The sequence below is a fragment of the Mustela nivalis genome (genome assembly GCF_964662115.1).
Source record: "Mustela nivalis genome assembly, chromosome: 11".
Classification (NCBI taxonomy): domain Eukaryota; kingdom Metazoa; phylum Chordata; class Mammalia; order Carnivora; family Mustelidae; genus Mustela; species Mustela nivalis.
In genome coordinates this window covers 99,466,838-99,492,557 of record NC_139030.1, presented here as the reverse complement: position 1 = coordinate 99,492,557, position 25,720 = coordinate 99,466,838, and the positions used below count along the sequence as shown (strand labels likewise).

The 25,720-nt window shown below is 45.0% G+C and overlaps 2 protein-coding genes and 1 long non-coding RNA gene across 42 annotated transcripts in view; 2 read left to right on the top strand and 1 right to left on the bottom strand.

Moving 5' to 3' along the window:
• The window catches only part of ABI2 (abl interactor 2), a 127,665-nt gene extending 115,750 nt beyond the window's left edge, over positions 1-11,915 (top strand). For all 29 annotated transcript variants that reach the window (XM_082688879.1, XM_082688881.1, XM_082688899.1 and 26 more), the window contains 2 exons: positions 316-489; positions 7,397-11,915. In XM_082688879.1, coding sequence (XP_082545005.1) covers positions 316-489; positions 7,397-7,572 — 350 coding nt within the window. In that variant the 3' untranslated portion in view covers positions 7,573-11,915. The remainder of the gene's footprint in view (positions 1-315; positions 490-7,396) is intronic.
• The window catches only part of RAPH1 (Ras association (RalGDS/AF-6) and pleckstrin homology domains 1), a 116,142-nt gene that overhangs the window by 1,158 nt on the left and 89,264 nt on the right, over positions 1-25,720 (bottom strand). For 6 of the 8 annotated variants that reach the window (XM_082688850.1, XM_082688849.1, XM_082688853.1 and 3 more), the window contains 2 exons: positions 21,812-21,954; positions 12,401-19,262 (listed from right to left, as the gene is read on the bottom strand). In XM_082688850.1, the coding sequence (XP_082544976.1) occupies positions 17,208-19,262; positions 21,812-21,954 (2,198 nt within the window). In that variant the 3' untranslated portion in view covers positions 12,401-17,207. Of the gene's footprint in view, positions 1-12,400; positions 19,263-20,441; positions 20,512-21,811; positions 21,955-25,720 lie in introns of those variants that run through there. The other 2 variants (XM_082688856.1, XM_082688855.1) reach the window with 2 other exon arrangements.
• The window catches only part of LOC309843407, a 33,497-nt gene continuing 27,060 nt past the window's right edge, over positions 19,284-25,720 (top strand). For 4 of the 5 annotated variants that reach the window (XR_014300124.1, XR_014300125.1, XR_014300126.1 and 1 more), the window contains exons 1-2: positions 19,284-19,872; positions 24,391-25,674. This is a non-coding gene — a long non-coding RNA (uncharacterized lncRNA). The remainder of the gene's footprint in view (positions 19,873-24,390; positions 25,675-25,720) is intronic. The other variant, XR_014300123.1, reaches the window with a different exon arrangement.

Genomic DNA, 25,720 nt, shown 5'->3' with positions numbered 1-25,720 from the left:
AGAAAGTCATGCTTGGAGATTTGAAACATTATAGTTGGTGGGGAGCCTTCTCTTGCCCACTTATTTTTTGAAAAGATCATTTTTAAAATTAGCATATAATGGATAATTTGTTTCAGGGGTATAAGTCTGTGATTCGTCAGTCTTACACAATTCACAGCACTAAACCATAGCACATACCCTCCCCAGTGTCCATTACCCAGTGAAAGATCACTATTTTCAAGTCTAGATTTACATTCCATGTATATAGAGGTTTGGATAGAAAATACTGAACTTTGCATAACACGTAGTATTGTTATCAGCTTGATACATTCTTAGTTTCAGATACACCACCTCCACCACCACCTGTGGAAGAACCAGTCTTCGATGAATCCCCTCCCCCACCTCCTCCCCCAGAAGATTATGAAGAGGAGGAAGCAGCTGTGGTTGAGTATAGTGATCCTTATGCTGAAGAGGACCCACCGTGGGCTCCAAGGTCTTACTTGGAAAAGGGTAAGTTTCAGAAGGGTGTCTAGAGGGGTAGGGAGACACCTCTGCGTGGAAATGGAATTTAGTCATTCTGAAAACCGTATTTATTTTTTTACTAATAGGTAAAGTTTTACTTGCATGATCTATGCAACATTTATTTTTTATTTTTTAATTTCTAAATTTGGCAGAGATCACAGGCAGGCAGAGAAGGCAGGCAGAGAGAGAGAGGAGGAAGCAGGCTTCCCGCTGAGCAGGGAGCCTGATGTGGGTGGGGCTCGATCCCAGGACCCTGGGATCATGACCTGAGCTGAAGGCAGAGGCTTTAACCCACTGAGCCACCTAGGTGCACCTATGCAACATTTTATTAATTTAGCTTACAAGGTTCATGATTTTTGAAAATCACATTAGTAAAATTCTGTGACTCTCTGATTTTATACTGATAGTTATTTATTGTTCCTACTGAACATGCTTTTTTATGATTGGTTTCTATAAGACAAAAATTTTAAAAATAGACTTTTTCTGGAATGCCTCTGGAAGAGGATGATATTTCCAAATTATTATTTTTGTGGTATCTTCTTTCAGATATTTTAGGTTAAACATCTGCATATGAAATTTTCTCCCAGACAATAATGGTTTCTCAGTTTCTTTGCGAAGTTGGGCATTTTTTTAAGTGCTGAATGAAACTTTTCTGACATGACACTTTAGGGACACAGGCTTCCAAATCTCACGAAGACTAGCTCAGAAAAAATGTATGCTATCTTCAAATTTTCTGTTAAGGGAATTGAAGCTACTAACTTACTTGTTTTAAAAATTGACCACATTAGAATCACCTGGGGAGCTTACTCTAACAAATAGGATCAAGGTAAAGTAACAATGACAGATTTACCCTTCCTCTTAAAGCAGGAATGAATCCAGAAAAAAAATACAAAAATAATGATTTTCAGACACTGGGTAACAGGCAGTGGTAGACTATGACCCCATGGAGAAGGAAGTCAAACAAGGTAAACCTTTGATTGTCTGAGTTTGCTAACTAGGGGAAATTTCTGGGCCACAGTGCGAGGAGGTGGAACCCAAATAGCCTGGAGATCTCACTGCATAGGCAAGGTAGAGATCAGAGTCTTAGGAGGCCACAGAGAAGAAGTAGTTACACAAAGACAGAGGACAGTGCTCTGGAGGTCTGCAGAAGCATCCCCTTATGTCTTTGAGTGAATCGTCCTCTATGTAAGTGTGAGGAAACCACCTGAGCTTGGAGAGAGAACAACCAGAAAGGAGTACGCAAAAAAATTACTGGAAATAACAAGTCTGGGAATGGTTCATGCTCCTGAACCAGCCAGAACAGAAAGACCTTGCAATGCACAGGGTATAGAGAAGAGGCCCCCAAACTGTCTGCCTTTAGTGATGGGGCCAAATGAGCCATACACTAGAGGTTACTCCAGACTGCCCTAGCAAATGCTTAAATACAAACCCTGAACGCATCCAACTGATTTCACGTAACTTAGTTGATCTCTGGAACAAAATCCAACATTGCTCAAAAAAGTAAAAAAAAAAAAAAAAAAAAAAAATCCAGAGCACCAAAAGGTAAGATCTACAGTGTCTAACATCCCATCAAAAATTCCAAGGCATGTAAAAAAGCAGGAAAACATAACTCATAACTAAAAGAAGTCAGTGAAAAGAAACAGAAATGATTGAGATGGGGGAATTGCCAGACAAGGGTGTTTATATTACAAATGCCCCATGGGTCCCAGAAGGTAAAAGCAAACATAAACACAAAAGAGGAACAGTATGTCTTAAAAAAAAAAAAGAGAGAGAGACCCACATAGAATTTCTAGAGATGAAAAATAACAGTATCTGAAGGGACAGTTCAGAAGAAAAGATCGGCAACTTGGATGATCTAACAATAAAAACTATCCAAAATGAGAGGTGGAAAAAAACAAAAAACGGCAACAGATATGTGGGACAATATCAAATAGTTTTCATTTGCAGAAGATATGATGTTTTTTTTAATTATTTGAGAGAGTGCAAAAGCAGGGGGAGTAGTGGAGGGAGAGGGAGAAGCAGATTCTCCTGCCGAGCAGGATGCTTCATGGGGCTGGATCCCAGGACCCTGAGATCATGTCCTGAGCCGAAGGCAGACACTTTACTGACTGAGCCACTTAGGTGCCCCAGAAGATACGATTTTATATGTAGAAAATCCTACAAGGAATCCACAAAGAAGCTGACAGAGCTAAAAAGCGAGCTCAGCAAGATTGTAAGCCACAAAGCCAATGTGCAGAAGTAATTGGATTTTATTTTTTAATTTATTTTTAAAAAGACTCTATTAGCGAGAGAGCGACAGAGATAGTGAGAGAGAGCGCGTTGGGGAGGAGAGGGAGAAGCAGGCTCCCCACTGAGCAGGGAGCCCGAATGCAGGGCTTGATTCCAGGATCCTGGGATCGTGACCTGAGCTGAAGGCAGATGCTTAATGGGCTGAGCCATCTGGCTGCCCCAAATTAATTGGATTTTTATATATGAGCAACAAACACTTGGTGATTGAAATTTATTCAATTATACCTTTTGTAGTAACATCAAAAATATGAAATACTTAAGGATAAACTTAATAAAATATATGTAAGACCTATATGAGAACTATAAAACATTAGGAGAAATTAATAAAGGCCTTAAATAAATCAAGAGATATATTATGCTCTTTGATCATTATTGTTCAATAATTGGTTTTACCCAAATTGGTCTGTAAATTGAATGCAATTTCAGTAAAAATTCTGGGAGCCATTCTTACAGAAATTGATAAGGGGATTCTAATAGTTATATGGAAATGTAAAAGATCTAGTGGAATCAAAACAGTTAAAAAAAAAAAACTAATGTTGGAAGATTTAAACTAAGTCTACAGTATTTGGGACAGTTTGGTACTGATATAAGTATAGAAATATAAATCAATAGAATATAGAATCTAGAAAAAGATCCACACATGTTGTTTAACAAAGGTGTCAAGGTAATTCAGTGGGGAAAGGATAGGGTTTTCAACAAATGTGCTACAACAACTGGATATCCATCATTTGGGGAGCTTAGATTAACAAATAGTGGTCTTCCATTTCTGGCCAAGGTAGAGGTAAAAAATTAATGTTCATGTAATTTCCACCCTTACTTTACCATATACAAAGATTACCTTGAAATGTATTTTAGATCTGTTGTACAACCTACACTATACAACTTCTGGAGAAAAATATAGGAGAAAATCTCTGTGTTCTGGGATTAGGAAAAAAATTTATAGAGAGCATATAAAAAATTGACAGACTGAATATCATTAAATTTTTCTTCTTTAAAGATGCTATGAATAACAAGGCAAGCCTAGACTGGGAAGAATTTTAGCAAAATAAGTAAGGAGGCTAAAAACTTCTAGAAAAAAAATTCGAACACACTTCATTTAGGTGCATGAATTGCAGATAAGCTCACGAGAAGATACTTAACATTATTAGTCATTAGGGAAATGCAGATTAAAGCCACAGTGAACCAGACAAACTCCCACTGCACACCCTCTAGAAGGACTACAGTTCGAAACCCGGGCGATACCAAGTATTGGAGGAAGTGTGGTGAAGTGGGAGCGCTTAGGCTTTGCCGGTGAGAGTGCAGCGCCTTTCAGCTACTTTGACAAACAGCTGTCAGGTTTTTTGTTTGTTTGTTTGTTTTAAGATTTTATTTATTTATTTGACAGACAGAGATCACAAGTAGGCAGAAAGGCAGGCAGAGAGAGAGGAGGAAGCAGGTTCCCCGCTGAGCAGAGAGCCCGATACGAGGCTCGATCCCAGGACCCTGGGATCATGACCTGAGCCGAAGGCAGAGGCTTAACCCACTGAGCCACCCAGGTGCCCCCAGCTGTCAGTTTCCTAAGAAATTAGACATACACTTGCCAAGCTGATCTGGCAGTCCTTTCTTGCATATAACTTAAGAGGAATGAAGATCTATGTTCACACAAAGACTTGAACTCAAGCGTTCATAGCTGCTTTATTCATAATAGATAAAATCTGGAAACAGCCCACATGTCTTTCAACTAGTGAATGGATAAACTAGTTGTGGGATATCCATCCATTCAATGGAATACTGTGCAGCAAAGAAAAAGGAACAATCTTACTGATGCAAGCAACAGTACGGATGGCTTTCAAGCCTTCTACCAATGAGAGAATCTGGACACTAAAGACTCATACTTCATGGTTCCATTTAAATAAAATCTAGAAAATCAGTGGTTTTCAGGGACCAATGCTGGTGGGTGAGGAAATTTACGTAGGGGCAAAAGGAAACTTTGCAGTGTGGCATGTTCTGTATGATGACTGTGGTGGTGGCGGGGATGTATTTGTCATGTATACAGTGCATGCATTTGGCAAAACTCCTTGAACTCTACATGTAAGTGGTTATATTTTATGTCTAAATTACACCTTAATAAAGCTGTTTTTTAAGGAAAATAGCCTGAAGTCCTACGGTAGTAGGGTAGGACTTTGGGCATGGACATGTTTTACAAACTCCCTGCCTGATTTTCACGCTGTCCTAGATAAAGTGATGACAGTTTTCAGCTCTGACAAACCAGGTCAGTTATTTCTTAAGAGAACAGCACAATAAAGGAACGGTTTTGCTTTCTAACAATGTACTCTTCATTGAGTATGTTAAAAATCTGCAGGAATTTGTAAGAGAAGATAGTGAGTTACTTTCAGTCCAGGTAACTCTTTGGAGTTTTTAAGAGTATGTCTGAATTGTTCTCTAAGATGTTTTTCAAAGTTTGATTTGTCCTTTAGTTGAGATCTTTTAAAACATGAAAATCAAGTGAGCGCTTTCTTACTCTTTCCGGCAAAACAAAAAGAATCAGCCATGCTTTGCTTATGGTTGCTTTTTCGTTTGAGTGTACATCAGTGTTAAGCCTGCTGCCTAATGACTCATTTCGTTAGCTTAGACTGTAGGGCCTGCCGGCATTTGAGTCACTTACGTTGCATTTCGTATGTTTGCACCTCCCAATGTAAGAAACCAGAAGCCCATGGGCCTGCATCCCAGCATCAGAATTTTTTAAAGTTCTTCCCATAATTCCAAGGTTGAGAACCATTGCCATTGGTTTATCTTAACCTTTGGTGGTTTATCTTAACCTTTGATTACTGCCCATACTGGCCAAATGGAGATAAGGTGTATATGTAAGTATCTTGATTTAAAAGAACAGATAGTTTTATGTATTTATTAGGTTGCTTGGCATAACGCTAGAGTTACTATGTATGTAAGGCAGTTAGTCTTCCCATTTTGCAAACTAGGAAATGGAGGTTCAAAAATAATTTATATAACAGAAAATGTTAGTGTTACAAAAAAGATAGTATCATAATAGTTATTAAGATAATAAAATATGCTAACAGTTATATAGATGTTCACTTACTATAAACAAGGCCCAGGGCTATATCTTGTATGTTCATTGCTTCGTTTAATGCAACTATATTGTTTTGAGGGTTAGGGCTATGTAATTCCCATCATACAGCTGAGTAAAAAGGAGCTTAGGAAAGTTAAGTATATTCTGTAAACTCACAAGTGCTGGAGCTGGGATTTGAACGAGGTGGTATAACCCTGGAGCCCACATTCTTTTTTTATTCCGTTTCCCCTAGAGCCCGATTTCTTAACCACTGTACTCAGCTTGATTTCAGATCTGGGATTGAGTCTTAGCTGTACTTTTTATTAGCATTAAATTCTTCCTGGCAAACTTCAACTTATTTGTCAGTGCCCATTTTATATCCTTCCTTCTATCAAGCCATCTGTTCTTGTGTTCTTCCAGCTCAATGATGTAACTTCTTGGTGGAAGTATAAACAGTGTATGGTAACTTACCAGATCCATTTCTGTCCTCACAAGACTATGACAGTCCCTTGTCTTACTCACCCGCCTCTAAAAATCAGCATGGATGTTCCATTAAGGATTGTCAAAAAGTGAATAGTGCCATTATTCTATCTGGGCATTCCAAAAAGCTGTTCAGAAGACGTGGCGTTTGTGGTGTGTCTTGAAGGATGAGTAGGAGTTTCTCAGACAAATGAACTAGGGCAAGTCACACTCAGTCATAAGTCTCTGTGGTAGTTTTGTTTTATTTGAGGATTAAGTTTGCATGAGAAACTAACAAAATGTACTAATCAGAAGGAGAGCTAGATGGAGATTTTGAGTGAAGTTCTGAGTGGTGTAATAAAGGTACAGAGGACCCTTTTATAAAAATAAATCTTCATGTGGAGTTGAGCAAGTTATAAGGTCTCCCGAGTTAACGGAACTGTTGAGATCTCATGATCAGCAACCAGAGATGGCCTCAGATGTTGTTACCAAGTTATTTAAGCAGTGAAGACGTCAGGAGAGCTGACAGGTATCTTCGTTTTCTTAAAACTTGTGGCCCCTCATTGTGGATATGTGGCCGTGGCCCCGCGCGGCCTGCGCTGTGAAGGGATGTCTAGTGGAGACTCCGCACAGAACTCTTGGGAATTCAGCTCCTTCTTCTACTTCCTGAAGAGGTGGAGGCTCCAGACAGTCGGCGGACACGCGACTCGGCCTCTCCCTCCCTCCCCCTCTCTCACCTGGCCGTTCGGGTGCGCGTCTCCGCGCGAGAACCATTCCCTTCGTCGACCATACGGGTGTGGGCACAGCCTGGTGCGCGGCCGCCCGGCTCTGGGACTGCGCCTGTCTCCGCGGTGAGGTCGCTTCCCCTCGGCTCCTGAACGGCAGGTCTGACGGAATGGCGGTTTCCCCTTCATACTGTTTGGGCGCGAACCTCTCCGGGATGGGATCGCGCTGCACGGGACGGAGCTGGCAGAGCGTCTTCGGTCCGCGGCGAGAAGGGCCCCGCGGTGCGCCGGCGGCCGGGAGGGTCGGGGATTCGTTCGCCTGCTTCGGTCTTCCCGCGGCTGTCGTTCTGTTCACGTATTTTTTTTTCCCCTCTAGTTGTGGCAATTTACGATTACACAAAGGACAAGGAAGATGAGCTGTCCTTTCAGGAAGGCGCCATCATCTACGTCATCAAGAAGAACGACGACGGCTGGTATGAGGGCGTCATGAACGGGGTGACCGGGCTCTTTCCCGGCAATTACGTGGAGTCCATCATGCACTACTCGGAGTAAAGCTCAGCGGGGCTGCGCGTGCCTCGCAGGACTGGTCCGGTCTTCCCGGGAGTCCCCTCCAGTGAGCCGAAGGAAGGACACCGATGACACGAACTGCTGACGTTTTTTTTGGTTTATTCCCCAGTGTTAAAAAAGCAAGCTGAGTCGCAACAAACGGATCTTTCTGCCATTATTTGTACTATCTGCTGAGCTGTTTGCATTAAAATAAAGTGCCCGTTTCTAAATCTGGCCGAGGCACAACGGCATGGAACTCTGTAAAGCAAATCAGGTTCAGACTGATTCAGGAAATCTGGGATCTTCCTCAGGAATACTCTGCCCCCTCGGGGCTTCTCCTTCGGCAGAACCCGGGGCACTGGCCGTTCCCCGGTGCCTGTGCGAGGGGGGCAGCGTGTGGCCCCCGTGCTGTGCCCTCGCCCACCTGCTTCCACTTGGATGAGGAGGCGTGAACTAGGATTTAGCTCTCACCCTTCACCGTCTTCGTAGCTGTCGATGGCTTCTTTCCGGGCAGCCCCGTAAATCCTGCATTCTCGCCGCACCGGAGTCACTGCTGCTGCCTCGCATCCCGGCATGCTTTGCAGTTTGTAGACTGGGGTGACGAAGCGAGTCCCCAAGCATTGTGAGGGTGGTCACCAGTCGCTGGCTTGGTGTTAATGCGCTGCTGCTGCTGCACGAGAGCGCGCTGCCGCGGGTGCTGCGGGCCCCGCGTGTGGCGTGCGCGCCGGCTTCGCGGAGCGGGGCGGCCGTGCCGAGCTAGACGGAGGCCCCGAGGCTCCCCGGCTCCCCGAGACCAACCTGGAGAGAGTGTCGGGTTCCCAGACGCCCTAGACTCTTGCCTTAGGCACTGTTTCCGGAGTAGAATCTTGGGAGGTCAGACCAGCTCTTTCTTCTTTCACTATTTAGGAAAACATTCTTTTTTGGAAAATCGCAGTTATTTCCAAGTCTCTTCACAGTCCCTGGGAATCCGAGGCTTGCGCTGCGCTGCCTGCGTGGTGGTAACGGCCAGGGTCAGCTGCCGCGGAGCTTGCGCAGTTCTCAGAGAGGGAAATGCTCTCCCGGGCTGCGATTGGCTTCTGAAGTCGCTGCTCTTGGTAAGAACTTGAACCTTCGATCTCGGACTAAGACTAGTGGAATAAAAGGTAGGAGGCCAAATATTCATCCTATTACATAGATAAAAATTAAGATAATTTGGAGCAAAACAGTATTTTTTTCTGTCTGTGCAAGTTATAGCTTCACATTCAGCGCAGTTTTAAGGCAGACGGCTCTGATCCTCGCTTCTGTAATCATGTAAGAAATACTGAAAAGGCCCGAGAGGGCTCGCCGCTCGCCAGCATCCGGGCCGAGCTCGCGAGCCCGTGGAGCTTTGCCAGGTCATTCCCCAGTGCTGGGGGCAAAGGGGAAAGGCAGTGACCACATTTATTTCAAATGAAGGCCTTGGACAGGAGAGCGCAGGTAGAGGAATTTGATTACAGAATGGAACAAGAGCACTCGTGTATGAGGCCTTCGGGCGGCGCAAGCAGAAGTTAGTATCCCACGTGTAGATGTTTTCTGAGCACAAAACTTCATCACCGCTTAACAGGCCTAGATACAGAGTTCCCCTGTCAAGACTTTGTTTTCATGTTGCAGGGGTTTCCCCCACACGTTGCAAGTTAGCGATTTTGCTTTTAGATTTCTCCGACACTTTGAATTGGGAATTTAGCGTTCATTAACTTGCCTCCACTTCAGGCTTTTGTTAGGTCTTGACATTCTTTATGTCCTGTTTTCCTTTAAAGTAGCGGCCCTGAGTGTCCCCTGAGCCTTCAGGTTCATTATGGACCAAGACTATCCACCTGGATAGGTTAAGCTCTTCTTAGTGTTGGTGTAAAACTAGGGAAACTGTTTTGACATTTAGATGTGTTCCAGTTTTTACTTAAATAGCTTTGTGCTGAGAAAGCTTAGTGGATATTTAAGGCAAGAGGGTATTTTGAAATCCGGTATAGTATTCACAGCTCACACCTACAGAAGCAGAGAAGAGAATTGTGCAGAAAAGTTGGTGGCGGTCAGTTCGCCGGTTGGGCCCCGGCTGGACTGTGGCGCGCGGGAGACGCCGGCGCGGCCCTTCCCACTGGAGACGTGCAGCGGAGGCGCCGCCGGGGCCAGCCGACTTCTCGCTATTATTTAGTACTAATGTGTACAATTGTTTTAAAAACACCTTTGAGTTTTCTGCATATTCTAAATTTCTGTACAGTTTTGAATTCTATATATTGTCTTGGAAGGATGCTATGTAATGATGATGATGGGCCAGGCCTACAGTAATTGGAGACTTTTAATGTATGTAATATTTCACAGATTGCATGCTATTAATAGTCTGTGAAGGTAGTATTTCTTGATTTATTGTAGGTTCCCCCTGTTTCTCTTTTTATGAACTACAGGATGGTTGGTAGTAGGAATTCCAAACGGATGCAGAACTCTTACGGGATATAGAATATTGTGGCAGAGATGATCCACGTCTAGGCTCTGCTGACTTGTAAGCAACCATTTTAACAGGATAGAGGGAATCTAATGGCAGCGGGGATTTTTTTTACATCTGAAGTGCTTTTTCTTTAAAAAAGAAAAAAAAGAAGTGACTTAAGCGTCCCTGTTCCCCCCTCCCCACCCCACACCTTTTTGGTACTACTATTTGAAAGGCCACGGGGAATGAATGAAAATACCCTTTTTTGTTGACCTTATGGCAAGGCAATGAATCAAAAACCAAAATAGTGTCAAGATCTAGAGCCGAGAGATTCAGCCTGCTGATTTGGAGTACATAGGAATCTTTTAAGAGGACTTGTTCCGCGGAGTCTCCGTTTCTCGGGCTGCTTGCTTTCGCCCTCCCTCAGGGGCAGCGGCCGTTCCATCTTCGGGTTGGCAAGGGCCTGCTGGTTTCCCGTGTTCCTCGCAGTCACTAGGTGACACACTCTCATCCCTCCCTTTCTTCCCCCCTCCCGCTTCCCTTCCTTACCCGGCTAGACCTAAGGTTTATGCATCTGGACGGGGACGTCTGTGATGGGGCTGTGCTCCCCAGCAGTCTGCAGTGGACGGTTGCTTAGGATCTTTCTGCTTTAGAGGCATCAAAATGATGGTAGTTTGCTTTTATCTTTTTGTGTTCATTGTCTTTTAGCAGGTACCTTTCTGCATTATGAACTCTTCATTTTTTTTTATTACCCTTTCTCCTTGGTGGAGAAGCATGACATGTCCTGAAGGCTGCCTTTCCCCTGGAACAGGGTTTGTTGGAGGAATTGGCAGGTGACTGCCAAGTCTTTGAAAAGAATGGGGTCTGAATCACTTTCCATCTGTTCCCTCTGAACCTCTTTCCCAGGAACTCCTGACTGGTGTTAAGGTGATTTCCCCTCACGTGATTTACTTAAGAATCATAGAATTTTAGAGCTACATGAGATTTAAAAATTTTTAGTTTTCATTTTGACTGAGGAAGTTAGAGGTTTCATTTCAGGTAACAGCTAGTTAACAACAGTAGAGTTCCTAACTCCATCAATGCCTGTACTCTTTCTACAGCTGTCTTAATTGAATATGCTGTATGGTTTTTTTTTTTTTTTTTAAATTATGAGTGCTACTTGATGTCTTCAGGAAGATACTTGAAAAGATATGCTGTTTTGGTAAATACCATCAGTATTCAAACTGTTTAAAGAGTGTATTAAGCACAACTTAATTAGTGAAAATCATATTCACGTTAACCCTTCTACTACTCCACTCAGTACTGTGTAGCAGAACAGGTGACCTGACTTCAGCACCGGCAGGAGCACAGCAAACAGCCTTATCACACCAGTCCTAAACGGAGGTGCTGTGCTCATAACCTTACATCTACTTGATGCTGATCTTTATTCCTGTTTCTTACTGAGAATTTCATAATTCTTAAAAAAAAAAAAATTAACAAATGAAACAATAGGGCCTAGCTGTATACAAATGATCCTTGCTCAGTATTTTGTAAAAAACACAAAAACAAAAAGCTTATTTTCACATTACGATGAACGTGTCTTTTGCAACTTTAGAATTCTATGGAAAAGCAGCTTTTCATATTTTGTGTCCATGCATCTTTTTTCTTAAGATGGTTTACAAAAAAGAATGTTACAACAACGTGTGATTTGGCCAGTTGTATTTTAAAGCTCCTCCAGGGAGGGCTGGTGTCCCGAGCGGAGTAGAAGTCCTGCAGGAAGACTCGAGGGAGCAGGCTGCTGCCAGTCACGGCTCTTGTGTGTGCCATGAAGCCACCTCCAGCTGAGGGGGGGAATCTTCACTTTTTAATTTTGAAATTGTATTTGAAATTGTTGCTGTGTACTAAGAACTTGACTTAAATAAAATTCTACAAAGTATGTCCAAGTGTCTTGTGAATGTTTTTATGCAAGTAACCAAAGAGGTTACGAAGGTGGTAAATGGAAGTGTACTGCGGAGTGCTCGACCGGTGCTCGACCTTGACACGAGGGTTCTCAGTACAGTTGTTTTGCTACAAAAAGGAGAGCTTTTTTCCTCTCGGTTTGACAAACAATAGTGAGTTGTTAATGCACACACTTACACGTACCTTGACATGGGAGGCCAGCATGTAACTGTAGTGATACCAGAGCTTTGAAACAAGAAGCATCCCTCTTTTAAAGAAGAAAATCTTAAATACCCAAAGCTTGCTTGCTTCTCTGCTGGTACAAACTAAAGGGTAACCAGTTGAGCGGACCCAACTGCAGCTGAATTTACCTTCCCACTTAATCTGTCCTTACCGCACAGCTTCTTTAGGGGCCCCCCAACATAACCAGCAAAAAACCCACTTTCTTAATGATGCCAATCCACAAACAGTCAAGTCCCCATGTTTAAATGAAATCTATGTATTCCTTTTATTAAGGATTGGGTAAGCTGACATAATGAAAACACAAAGAAAACAAATTTACACTGACTGTGTATGACTACTGTCCTAAGCCATTACAATAGTTCACCGACAGTAACTCGTAATTTGGAAAATAACTTAATCCAGCAGTAGAACAAAAAAACATCATCAGTAGTACTGAATATATCTCTCTCATATATATATATCTATATATATATATATCTATATATAGGTTTGCACAATCAGGGAGCAAGGCACATAATGAAATGAGAGCATACATTTAAGCAGAAGAAAATAGCAACAAAGCTGAAAGAAAAATGGTGACTTCACCTTTACCGAGCTGTGCATAATCATAATCTTGAATAATGTTCTCTATCAGGTACGTTATAATGCAGTTCCTTTGCCTTCTTTTTCATGCTTTAAAAAACTATATTCCTACATTGTATCTATTTATGGCAAAGCTCCCACAGCCTAGAGATCAGTGTAAGCCTTGACTCCATTTTTTTTCAAGAAATGGGAAAAGGATCAATCCCAGTTAAATATGTGCAACTTTCCTTTAAAACAGTAAACAATGTTTTTACAACATTTAGCACAAGCTAATGATATTGTAAATGTATATTTCTATAAAAGGAGTTCACTGGTGGCTAATGATAAAATTAAGCAAAATCATTTGAAACATTCCAGTTAATGCTTATTTTCTAGGAGGGGTTATTTACAAGTAGGAAAAAAAAAACATCTAGGAAGTAGGAATCATGAAAAATGGCAGTTTTTGGTATTAGGTTATAATAAATCTGACAAACAATGGACAGTTCCCAAAATGCAAAGACTTTCTGTAAGTGCTGCAAGCATGTTCTGCCTAAGGAGAGGCTGAGGCTTCGACAGTTAAGAGCGTGGTATTAACGGCCATCTGTGATGAACGTGGTCACTTCTGAACTTCGCCGTCTTTTCGTATGTAGTATTCGCCATCACCCTGACTCGACTCACTTCTCTAAATGTCTTTGGTAGAAAGCGGACAGACCCCATTCAGGTAGATGAAGCCATCTCTTGTGAGACCGACACTTTCTCTATTTCTGCGCAAGCTACAAATACTCCTCTTCCTTTTCTTTCATTAGCACCTCAAAGTTTACTTGTTGGATTTTTTTTTTTTTTAAATGCTATTCCTCCAAGAGAGTTCAAGGCACTGGGGATTATAGCAGATAGTGTCTTCTCTTCAACAAAGAGCAAACGAATTGGAGGTTTTTTCCCTTATGTGTTTATCAAGTACATTGTTTTTTTTAGCAAATTTATTCTACAGCTAAATTTCAGGTTTGTTTTACATACAGACCTTCCAAGGGCACAGTAAGAATAGAGCACTTGTTTATTTGGATGGACAGACTGGCAAAAGTATAGAAATGTTCTACCGAATTTTTAAAGGAAAATAAACCTTAAAAGATAGTGGGATATTTCATTGTACTCGCATCTCTCTGTGCATCAAATCTCAGTTTAGGGAGTGAGCACATATTCTTACAGGACTAGGGATAACCCTGTATAAATGCTGTAACGTGTATAAAAGCAAAAGTGCCAAAAGGAACTGGCAACAAAAACAAAAGGGAGTTTAAGAAATAGACATCTTCTCCTCAAGTGTGTAATCCAAATTATCATACCTACTTTACCTAAAGCAAGTCATTACACCCTTAATCCTACAGGGCCATACAGGTTTAACTAGTCTAAACCTGAATAAAATCTGAGACACTGCATCAGTTATCATGTTAGCTCTGAAGGTATATGAAGGGAAATAAAAAACAAAACAAAACCAAACCCTAGGGAAAAGGTTTTTTGTTTAAATTCACCTCGTGTTTGTAAGAAATTATTTTTAGCTGAGGAAAAAAAGGTGGCAAAGGGTTCTCTGCTGGCGGCTTGACAGTCAAATGAAACTGGTCCTTACCATTATCTGAACCTTCTTCCCAGGCTCTGTTGTCACCTTACATCCTGGACACCAGCTCACTAACGATGGTATACTCTCCCAGAAGAGCAGCTTCTGAAACTAACTGGATGCACAGCTCCTGTTAATCTTGATCTCAGAGTTGTCACTGTATTGGATCATAGCCTCCCAATGTTGTTTGAACTTTGATAAACTCAGCACTGTTTTTAGTGGCAAGTCAACATTCATTGAGAGGACTTCCATGATCGTTCCCAGCCCTCAGAGGATGCCGTCAGTGGGCAGGAGCTGTTCCACAGCCTCACATCTACACGACTTTGACATTTTCTGATGAAAATGGTTTCCCGTAGTTTTGAAGTCACCAATCTTTCTCATCTTAAAAAGCCCCAGAAATTAAAAAAAATCCAATTTACAGTTAAGTGGGTACCTATACAAATCATAAGAATACCTTTCCTAAGGGGGAATCAGAGCAGCTAAAGAAATAATGTATGTGAGTAGTAAAATCCAAGCTGAATAAAATTTCAGTACAGAAAAATCTAGCTTTTATATTCTTACCTAGAACCCGTGAGATCTGTTAACAAAACAGGCTCTGCTGCCCTTCAGAGTCGGTACCCAAACTAAGCACAGGGCGATCACCAATTCTGAAACGATCTGTGGTGGAAGTTAGGGGTGTCACTAATTAACCAAGTCACTAGCTGAAACAGGCACCTGTTTGCACTGCCCTCGACATGCTGTTCATTTCTCAAAGCTGCAGGCAGAACTGTGGGCAATTATTTCACTCGGGAATTCCGCAGAGCTTGGCCACTGGCACGGAACCACGACTGAGGGCGCTGTGCACGCTGAGATGAACGGTGCAGATGTGCGAAAGGTCACTTCCTAAGCCTATCGAGCAGACGAAACTAAGAGAACAGATGAAAAGATCCAAAAAGTATCTTCTAAAGAAGTAGGGTTTTAAAAAACGCACAATGGTACATGTTCTTATTGCTCCATAACACGTGAACTGCTAACAGTGTCCTAGAGATCTAGGAACGGAGAGGTGCACTTCGAATTCTGTGATGCAATCCTTTTTTGGAGGTGGGTTTACAGCAGTATCTTGTGTGTACAGTACAACTGCTGCTCACTGTTCCACTATTCACTAACTTGCCCCACTGCACTGACATGACTTTCCTTATGGGACAACATCAAAGATTTTTGCAGTTTGCACTGGAAATCCTTATTCACGACAGGCAGAGCGTGTCGCTGCAAGATGTGCTCCTGCGTCCCTGCTGCGATGGCTCGTTGTTGTTTCAGAGCAGCTCTGAGATTGCGTTTATTTGTAATGGTCACTTCATCGTAAACTGATGAGACAGTACACATTTCTCTAGTACAACAAGTTAAATTCACAGGACAAAAAAAAAAAAAAAAAAAGGCATTAAGCGTAGTGTGAAGCATACAGGACTGTAGTGTGTCATTAATGATTTCATGTCATACCAAACTGCACATGCATGATACGTAATGCCACTCACTCTACCCGGACTACACTCCTCCGGCAGGACCCCTGGGAGCCCGCACGGGTCTCCACCGCCAGGCCAAGCAAGCAAGAGTCGTAGTGCGCGCCAGCGGCTAGGGATGAACCGGTCTAACGCTTCCCCGCTCCCGGGGATAGTCCCACACTTCAGTGAATTCTTCGTTGCACATCACAGTCCACACACAACCTAATGATACCCACGCAGGGGGCCGTTCTGGTCTTTCCTAATCACCCACCCTAGAGCAACACACACACAAGACTTATTTCAGAAGCTAATTTTGTTTTTTGTCATGATGCACTGTATTGGACATGGGATATGTATACTTGAAATAGCAACTGTCTACAGATCTCTACTATCCACGTCTACCTAAAGCACACACAAGATAACCGGGGACCAAAGACAGAGCGGGGCGGAGCATTCCAGGGGTACCGCGGCAGATACTCTCGGACGACAAAATCAAAACAAAAGGATCACGAAGCCAAACTCGAGGCTTCGCAAAGCTCAGGGAAGAGTCCAACAGTATAAAAAGAACTACCCGGGGTTACAGTACTGAATTACCCATGTATTGCCGACAAAGAGCTTCCCTGTGCCAGAGCACAGCCTAGACACAGGCGGGATGAGGGCGGCGCTCCTGCGACTAGAATGGCTCGGGCACGCGGGCGTCTCCTTCCCACGCGCGAGCGCGGACGGACGCGGCAGGTGTGCAAACTGCCCGCACGGTCCGGGACACCCCCCCCCCCCCCCGGCTGCTGCCCGCTTCCCGACGTGGAGTGCCCCTCGCGTGCAAGGGAGCACGTGCCAGCCGAGCGGTTCGACCTGCAGCCGACTGGGGAGAAACCGACACGAAGCCCCACCGATGCACCGACCATTCCGCGGTCTTCTCCAGCGGAGAAGCCGCACGCCGCACGCCTACTCCGCAATGTGGAGCACACGGCCTGCACCGACAGGCCGCGCGTGGACACTTCCAAGTGCCTTCCAAGCCCGTCACTGGGAGTTTTCGGTCCAATCCACGTGATCCACCACAGAGATCGTTAAGGGACAGGACACGCATCCGCTTCCACGCCTCTTCCACCCAAGATCCACAAGCCATTTTCAGAGGAGGAGGTGAACGAATAAATAGACTCGCTCGGAGCTATCCGTACACATACATATATGTATACATACACGTACATATACATACGCACACTACCTATATGCGCGGAGCTCTGTGTGTCCACGCACACGTACACACACGTACAGCTGGGTTCTACCTGAATGACCACATCATCACACTAGGAGGCTCTGCACACCAGAATCACAGGCGGGCAGGGGAGCTGATTGTAGAACTGGTTACAGACACCATGAAAACGAAGTCCGGCGGCAGCCGCTACCAGTCTCTCGAGAGCTTGGTGCTCTGGTCCCTTTTGGGGGGAGCGGGCGGCGGCCCTCTCCGCAACGTTGCGTAGCCCGCTATGTGGCCACCTCCGAAGCCGGCCTTCTGCGGCTCAGAAAGCAGCTCCGGGGGCGGCGGCGGCAGTGCCATGTCGTCCATGGTGGCCGCGGGCTCTGCGCGGGACGTGCGGGCGGAGGAGAGCGAGCCGTGCCGGGTGACGGACTTCCGCTGCAGCGTCCTGTTGAGGTCGGCGAGGAATCCGGGCTGGACACTAAGGCTGGACTTGGGGGACGTGGGCACTTGAGGCACGACGGCGGCCGTCGCGGGCTGCTCCGAGAGCTCGGCTGGCGTGAGGCGGGTGCTGTCGTTCCGCCTGGGCCGTGTGGGCGGAGGGGCTTTCTTCGTCGGCGTTCTGGACCACGGCTGCGGCTGCGGATTGACCACGGCCACTTTCGGCGAGGTGTTTCCCGAGAAGACGGCTGGAATCTCGACGGGGGGCAGAGGAAGCTCGATTTCAGGCGGAGGCGGGGGAAAGTCCGAATCGGACGGAGGAGAAGGAAACTCGACCGCAGAGCCCTTCCCACGGCCACTCAGGCCCGAGGCTTTGGCCGGCGCACACCCTTGCTGCAGAATTCCGGGAAGGTTCACTCCGGAAAGATTTAGTTTTCCGGGTTTGGGGGGCGCTGCCGGAGGCGACTGGGTCTCTCTGCTGGGAGACCCCGAGGGTTCCGCCGGCGACGCGAACTTGCTCACTAGACTGTCCACGGAGGGTCTCTTGGGCTCAGCGTGCTCTGCGCAACTGCTCGACTTCATGCTGGAGTTTCGCTGTGGGGTCGGGGGAGGTTTCTTTGCCCCGGGGCTGGATGTCTTACTGGTCTTCTTCCCTGGAGATCCACTTTTGTCAGAGGCAGAAGCCGGGGGTGTGGCTGTCAGAGGCAGAGGGGCTGGGGCTGGGGCTGGAGCAGGGGCGGGTGGGGGCGGGGGTGGGGGGGGAGGAGGAGGAGGAGGAGGAGGAGGAGGAGGGGGAGGAGGAAACACCAGGCTGCTCTCAGGTGGAGGAGGAGGGAAGTCCGGAGAGGGGACAGGGATAGAGCTGGGCTGCCACTTGGGTTTTGCTTTTACAGCAGGAGGGGACTGTGGGGCCACATTCGCCGAGGGAGGCTTGAAGGGCTGCTCCGCGGGGGGAGGGGCTGGAGGGGGCGGAAACTGGCTGGCGATCTGCTTCACGACCGAGGGCACCGGAGACAGCGGGGACGGAGGGGGCTTTACACAGAAACTCTGCTGCTTCGGCAGTGTTGGCGGGGGGACTGGCGCAGGAGGAGCAGGGGAAGAGGGGGGACCGTGGGGGACAGGGAAAGCGGGCTGCTTTTTTGCTGGGGGAGCTGGAGGAGTAGGCGCGGGTGGCACCGCTTGTGTCATAGCAGGTGGCACGGGCTTGGTGCTGGTTGGTAGGGGCACGGTCACAAGGGGCTTGGGGGGCGCTTGGGGAGGGAGGGGTGCAGGGACAGGAGGCGGTGGTGGCGGTGTCGGAGGGGCCGCCTGGGCGGCATGCTGAACGTGGTGAATCTTCAGTGGAGGGGGCGGGGGGCTGAACTGCGGGAGGGATGGGGTGCAGGGTGCGGGTTTGAGCTGCGCCATGGCTGAGCCTGGCGTGGGGGGCGGGGGCGGAGGAGGGGGCGGGGGCACGACTCCATTGGGGGGCACCAGGATCTGAGGCTTTCCTGCCTGGGAGGTGGACGTCAGAGACTGCATCACTGCGGGTGCTGGAGGCTTGAACAGGGGTCCTGAGTGCTGAGAAGCGTTCTGCAGCCTGGTTATTGTGCTGTACTTGACGAACATGGTGGCTGCAGAGCCAGCAGAAGGTGCAGACTGGCTGGGCAGAGGAGGGGGAGGGGGCGGGGGCGGGGGAGGGGGCGGGGGAGGAGGCGGCGGCGGGGGCGGCAGAGGGGGGGAAGGCTGTGAGGCTGTGTAGGGGGTGACCAGCTTGGGCTGTGGGGATAAAGGGGGCATAAGTGAGGTGTAGGGTCGGTTGACAGACTCCACTCGGACCTAAAAGGAGCACAAGGGGGCGGGGTGGGGGGGAGAGAAAACACAACAAACACAACAGTTACAGAGGGAAGCTTTGACTGCGTTCAGCTAAACAGCAAGAAATCTGGGACGTGCGAGAAAGGATCCAGCCGTGGAACCACGTCAGGAAGGTGAAGGTCGGATCCCGGGCAACGAAGGCACAGGGAGTTCGCCCTCCCGGCAATACTCTCAAGTGGCCAGACTGCCTAACAATCTAGGGAAACGGGTGATGGGCGGTCTGACTTCGGAGCCGTCTCGCGCACCTGCCGTGACAGGACGTGACAGGAGCTCCCGCGGGAGGACCTCTGTGCACTGCCTCCCCCCCGGACTGTGGCAAGCGGGGATGTGGCCGCTCCGGTCACCCTTCAGTCCACGGCTGCATCCACACCAAGCAGATGCCGTAAGTGGGCTTAGGGGTGCTGGCGGAGGGCCTCCTGAGGAATGAGGATGGCTTTGTGACGCTAGCAAGCGGACACGTGAGAAATACGAGAATGTTCAGCAGGGCGTGCACAGGAATGAATGAGCTTGACACACACACTCGTGTTCGTGTGAGACACTTGCATCCAACATGCACAGAAGTCCAGCAATGCAGGTAAAGGGGGAGCATTCTTTACATTTGCTTTACCGTAAAATACATAAAGAAATCCTTATAAACATTACAGCAAAAGACTTTAAAAACATCATACAGAAAAAGGCAGGAGGAAATGAGAGGAAACCTTAGAAAACTAAAGGAAATGTATCCAGAAATGGCAGCTAGAGTTTGCCAACAACCAGCTGACCAGCCCCTCGGGGTATCTCAGGCACTGCCCGGTCCTCTGGTGGTCTGTGTCACGGAGCCATGCATGCACGAGTGTGGTTCAAGTGCTTTTGAAAAGAGCGAAGGGAGGTCCCTTGGTTTAATGAAGTCTGGGCAAGTGTTTTAGGTTCTCTGAACAGACTGTGAGGATCCAAGAGAAACCACGTTTCCGAATCACAAATGACATCTATTAGCATCAAGAATACTCAGGTTAGTAGACTGAGTAGGCTCAGGATGGGGTGAATTCTAAGGCCCACCAGGACACTCACGTTTCTTTAAAAACGGCATGAAGTAAAAGCATTAGTCTGTGAGACTTGGTTATAGGAGTCACCCAGGTTAATGTGTTTCCAAAGAACAGCCCTGACCTTAACTTGACCCTGTCCTGGCTGCTGCGGGGATGCAGACCTTAGCCGTGCTGGCCTTCTCATTTGGCACCTGAGGTTGAGGTAACAGAAGAAACACAGGTGGGGTCAAGACAGACAGACTATGGCTTCTGCACGGCACGGTGCGCGCCAGAAACTACCCCGACCAACTCCGCTGCTTCAGCACGGAGCATTCGGACCTTTTGTTTATTATTATTTTTTTCTCTTGGCCTTTCATTTAATATATACATGGTCAACACTATTAAAAATTTAGTAAGGCAGAGGACTTTTATTTAGATACCTAAATTGTGTAAATCTGCTTCTCTAACTGGGTACACAGTTATTAGCACCAGAGAGGGCTGTTTCATCCCAACTGATTAAGTAGGGAAAGGGAGATGGAATTACTTCTTAAAATCTGAGCCCCTGATAAGGGAGTTAAACAGTTTTGTGACTTCATGTCATTAGAGCCAATTTTCAAATATTTCTAAGACAAAAGTGTTCCACCCCACACTGGCTATTAACGCCTCTTGCTGAGGGGCAGTTAGTATACCACAGATGCAAATTAAGGAATACATCAAGGGAAATTATCCACTTAATTCTCATTGGTGAGTGTTTCTGCCTAAGTGATCCAAACCAAAACAACAAAAAAATCACAATGGTTACTGGGTAAAAACACAACACTGAGGCCAGCTGTGCCACTGGTCCCTCAGTGATGGCCCTAGCGTCTCCTGCTCAGACGGCAAGCACGGCCAGGACATGAAGCTGTCCACAGAACTTCGGAGGCAGGCCTCTATGCTGTCTTTCACCGGGCTAAAGAACCTACATATTTCTAAACAGTCCTGCAATTATAACTCGCCCTTCAGTGTCATTGAACAAGATACCATACAAAGCCCAGGGACCCAAAATTTGAAGGGGATTAATCTAAATTTAGTCTTCAGCATGTACTAAAATTTGAGAAAATTCATCAATGTGCAGAGAAATGCCAAAAAGCATGAAAGAATAGAAGACAAAGGAATGAGTCTGAATAAATGAAATTAATAATGAATAGTGAACCATTAGCAGCTTCTCTGAAACAAAGTTAGGGCACTGGCATTAAATGGCATTGGTTCATCCCAACTGATTAAGGGTGAAAAGGAAGAAGTCACTATTCCTTAAAGTCTGAGCCACTGGTAAGTTGTTAAATTGCCAGTTTGAGATCTTAGGTCAATAGAGCCAATTCACAGATACTCATTTCTGAAGAGAAGTCAAAGTAAGAATACCGAAATAGGGCCCAGAAAGAGTTCTAATTAAGGAATAAAAGAGCAACAGACTAACCCATGGAACAGAAGAGATTTTTTTTTTTTTAATATAAATTAACAGCAGTGTGTACCCACCTTGCTGGATTCTTCCAACTGAGTACCACGTTTCCAGGCTTCAGAGAAGATGGAGCTCACAATACTCTGAGAGCGGACGTGTCCTGCTGGCTGAGTATCAGATACTCCACTGTCAGACTGGTTAGAATGATTTGACTGAGACTCTGTTTAAAGCAGATTAAAAAAAAAATAGGATGAAATAAGTTGTTATTCCGACAGTATGAACACGGACTCCCAGCAAGCTTTTTCACACAACATCAGATGCAGCACTGCAACAAGTTACTTTTACTAAATTCACTCCATATAAACACAGTCTGAACTTTCCTCTAGAAAACTTCCCTTATCTTAGGGCAAATAGGAAATCCTGATTCTTTTTAAACAGTTCACCTTGGGGTGTCTGGGTGACTTAGTGAGTTAAGCCTCTGCCTTCGGCTCAGGTCATGATCTCAGGGTTCTGGGATCGAGCCCTCCATTGGGCTCTCTGCTCAGCAGGGAGCCTGCCCCCCCCCCCACCTGCCTCTCTGCCTACTTGTGATCTCTCTCTCTCTGTCAAATAAATAAATAAAATAAAATAAAATAAAATAAAATAAAATAAAATAAAAAAACTAATGAACAGTTCACCATGACAGACTGCACACTGTAATGAAAGGTTTGTGTAACATTACTGGTATCCTGACAACCCTGGAAAGGTGTTCTTGCCTTGTCTGGAGGCCAGGCTATAGTGTTAACTGCTGCCTGGTGGAGCCAGTACCTGAATCCCACTTCTCACTTGAGCTCAGGGTTGCTGGGAACAGTGAAAGATACACTGGATGTCTGTCTGGGGAGGAACCTGGGGAGATTATGTCACTGGCCCCCATGTCAGGTAAAATATGGAAGCACCTAGTCTGATGGCCGACATCTGGTGGAGATTCTGGTGTTAAAGCTCACCCTATCCAAGGACTCTGTGGAGGGGGGTATTATTAGATTGCTTTACTAATCAAGCCCGCCAGGTCAGCCGAAGCAGTACAGAGGTAACAGCCACAACGTCCTTCGGATCAAGTTAAGACATATCCTCAGGCAAAAATAGAGGATAAAACCTACTCTGTTTTCTTCTTTCTTCATCATTCAGTTGCTGGGTCTTTTTAAAAATTTTTACTTTAATTCCAGTATAGTTAACATACAGTGTTATTATTAGTTTCAGGTTTACAATATAGTGATTCAACAATTCTACACATTACCCAGTGCTCCTCACAGCAGGTGCTCCCTCGTCTCCATCGCCGAGTTCACCCCCCCCCCCCACCTCTCCTCTGGTGACCCTCAGCTTATTATCTATAGTTAATAGTCTATTTCTTGGTTTGTCTCTCTCTCTCTGTTTGAGTGAAATCATTTGGTATTTGTCCTTTTCTGACTTACTTCACTTAGCATAACATTCCCTAGCTCCATCCATGTTGTTGCAAACAGCGAAGATTTCATTTTTTACAGCTGAATAATTTTCCTGTGGGAAACACGCCCCACACACACCCCACACACCCCACATCACATCTTCTTTATCCATTCATCCATCTACAGACATCTGGACTCTTCCACGGTTCCACAGCTTGGCTATTGTAAATAACGCTGCCATAAACACAGGGGTGTATATCCTTTTGAACTAGTGTCTTTGTATTCTTTGAGTAAATACCCCGGGGTGTGATTCCTAGATCATAGGGTACTTCCATTTTTAACTTTTTGAGGAACCTCCATACTGTTTTCCACAGTGACCGCACCAATTTGCATTCTCACCACAGTGCATACGGGTTCCTTTTCTCTACATCCTTGCCAACACTTGTTTCTTGTGTAACTGCTGAGTGTTTTTTAAAAAGTTGCAACCTCATTAGCCTCCTACATCCTTATTTAATTACCAACCAGAACAAGAGCCTATAAGAAAGGAGGCTGGAACATGTGAATCCTTGAGCTCTCTTCATCATCAGTGTATACGATTTTGCAATTTATATTTAAAAGTCTGCATAATACTTAACACTGTATAAGGAGGGATGATGCTGGCCTAGGAAAAGGCACCACACACCACTTCAAAAATGTGGATTAATGCACCTGCACTGATGCTATATGAACTAAAAAAAAAAAAAAAAAGATTATGGCATCTTTTCCCCCAATCTTTCCCTTAATTTTCCAAAAATCTTAACTTGTGACATACTTTTACCTTGCCTTTCTCAATTCATTATCTCAAGTGTCTTCTTCCCCTTTAATAAACAAACATTTTCAGAGTAGTTTTAGATTTGTGGAAAAGTTGCAAAGCTAGAAAGAGTTCCTACATACCCAGCACCCAACTGACCTCATTATTAACTTGCTACATTCCCATGTACATTTGTCACAACAAGGAACCAACACAGATATATCACTATTAACTACACTCCAAACTTTATTTGGATTTCCCTAGTTTTTCCATAATGTCTTTTTTTTTTGGATCCAGGATATAACATTATAGTTAATTGTCATGTCTCCTATGACAGTTTCTCAGGCTTTCTTTGTTTTTGATGACCTTGACAGTTCTGAGGAGTACTGGATCAGGTATTTTACCGAATGTCTCTCAATTTTGATTTGTCTGATGTTTTCTTGATTAGACTGGGTTATGAAATTTGGAGAGGATGACCAAGAGGAGGGGAAGTGACAGTCTCATCACATCAGGTAAAGGGTACACGCTACCAGCAGAAGATATTACTGAAGGTACTGACCTTGATCACTCAGCTGGGGTACTGTTTGTCAGATTTTTCCACTGTGAAGTTCCTCCCCTTTCCCCCACACTCAACTAGCCTCTTTGGAAACCAGTCACTCTGCACGACCCGCACTTAAGGAGGGGGGAATTAAGCTCCATCTCCCTGAGGGTTGAGTATCTGCATAAAGCATTTAGAGAATACTCCGCACAGAAGATCGGCCTCTTCCCCATTTATTTATGTATTTAATAAGGTTTATCAGCATGGACTGATGGCTATTTATAATTTGGATTGTAATCTTATACTATTATTCCGTTGCTCGAACTGTTTCAGCTTTGGCCCCTGGACACTCTCTCAGGTTGGCTCCCGTGTCCCTTTGCACAGCCCCATCACCGTGTTTTCGGAGCACTTCCTTCATCATAAGCTGCTTCAGGCTCATCTTATTCTTTGCCATAGCCCTAGTTCCTTTGTTCTGGAAAATGGTATTAGAAGACCAAGATGAAGATACCCTGTATTTTCACTGCTCTTGGGATGTCACTGCTCCTACTTTTCTTAGTGGACAGCACTAGGAAATACATGTATACTAACCCATGTTTATACTCATTCTCATTTTGTTTCTACTTACTTAGAGATGAAATAATTATACAACTTTTTGGTCAAATACTTCTTTTTAAATAAAGTCCATAGTTATTTTATCCTAAAGTAAAATAGATTCTGAATGTAGAATTTCCTTAAAGTGTACATACATAGCCAGGCAAAAACATACACTGAAAGATTAATTTATATGTTGTACTAGTAAATAAAATGAAAGGTTTTTTTTTTTTTTTAAGTCAAGTGTTTCCTGAAGTTGTTATTTTATGTGATGTCGGAACAAAAATATTTCGCTTTTAGAGGACATAGTTATCATTCATGGAATATTCTGAAGGGAAAGAAGCATTCATTTTAAGGTGTGATCATAGCACACTTGTTTGAAGGATGTAGGAATCTGAAAATAAGCACTTTCTGAGTATCACTGATTTCTTGGGAAAACTTTCGTAAGTTTGATGACTTAAATAGCCTCCTTAACTGTGATACTGAACTAGTTGCAGTTATTTCCACTCTGCTGAGATGTCGGGAAACCTACGGGGAAGGAAGGCAGTTTCATCATGGATTCTGGGTATGGAGACTTTCTCCAAGCAATTTTTCTATCCCCAGGTATGCATTAATAGTTGATATTCAGCAGTATGATGGAGTTCGAAAT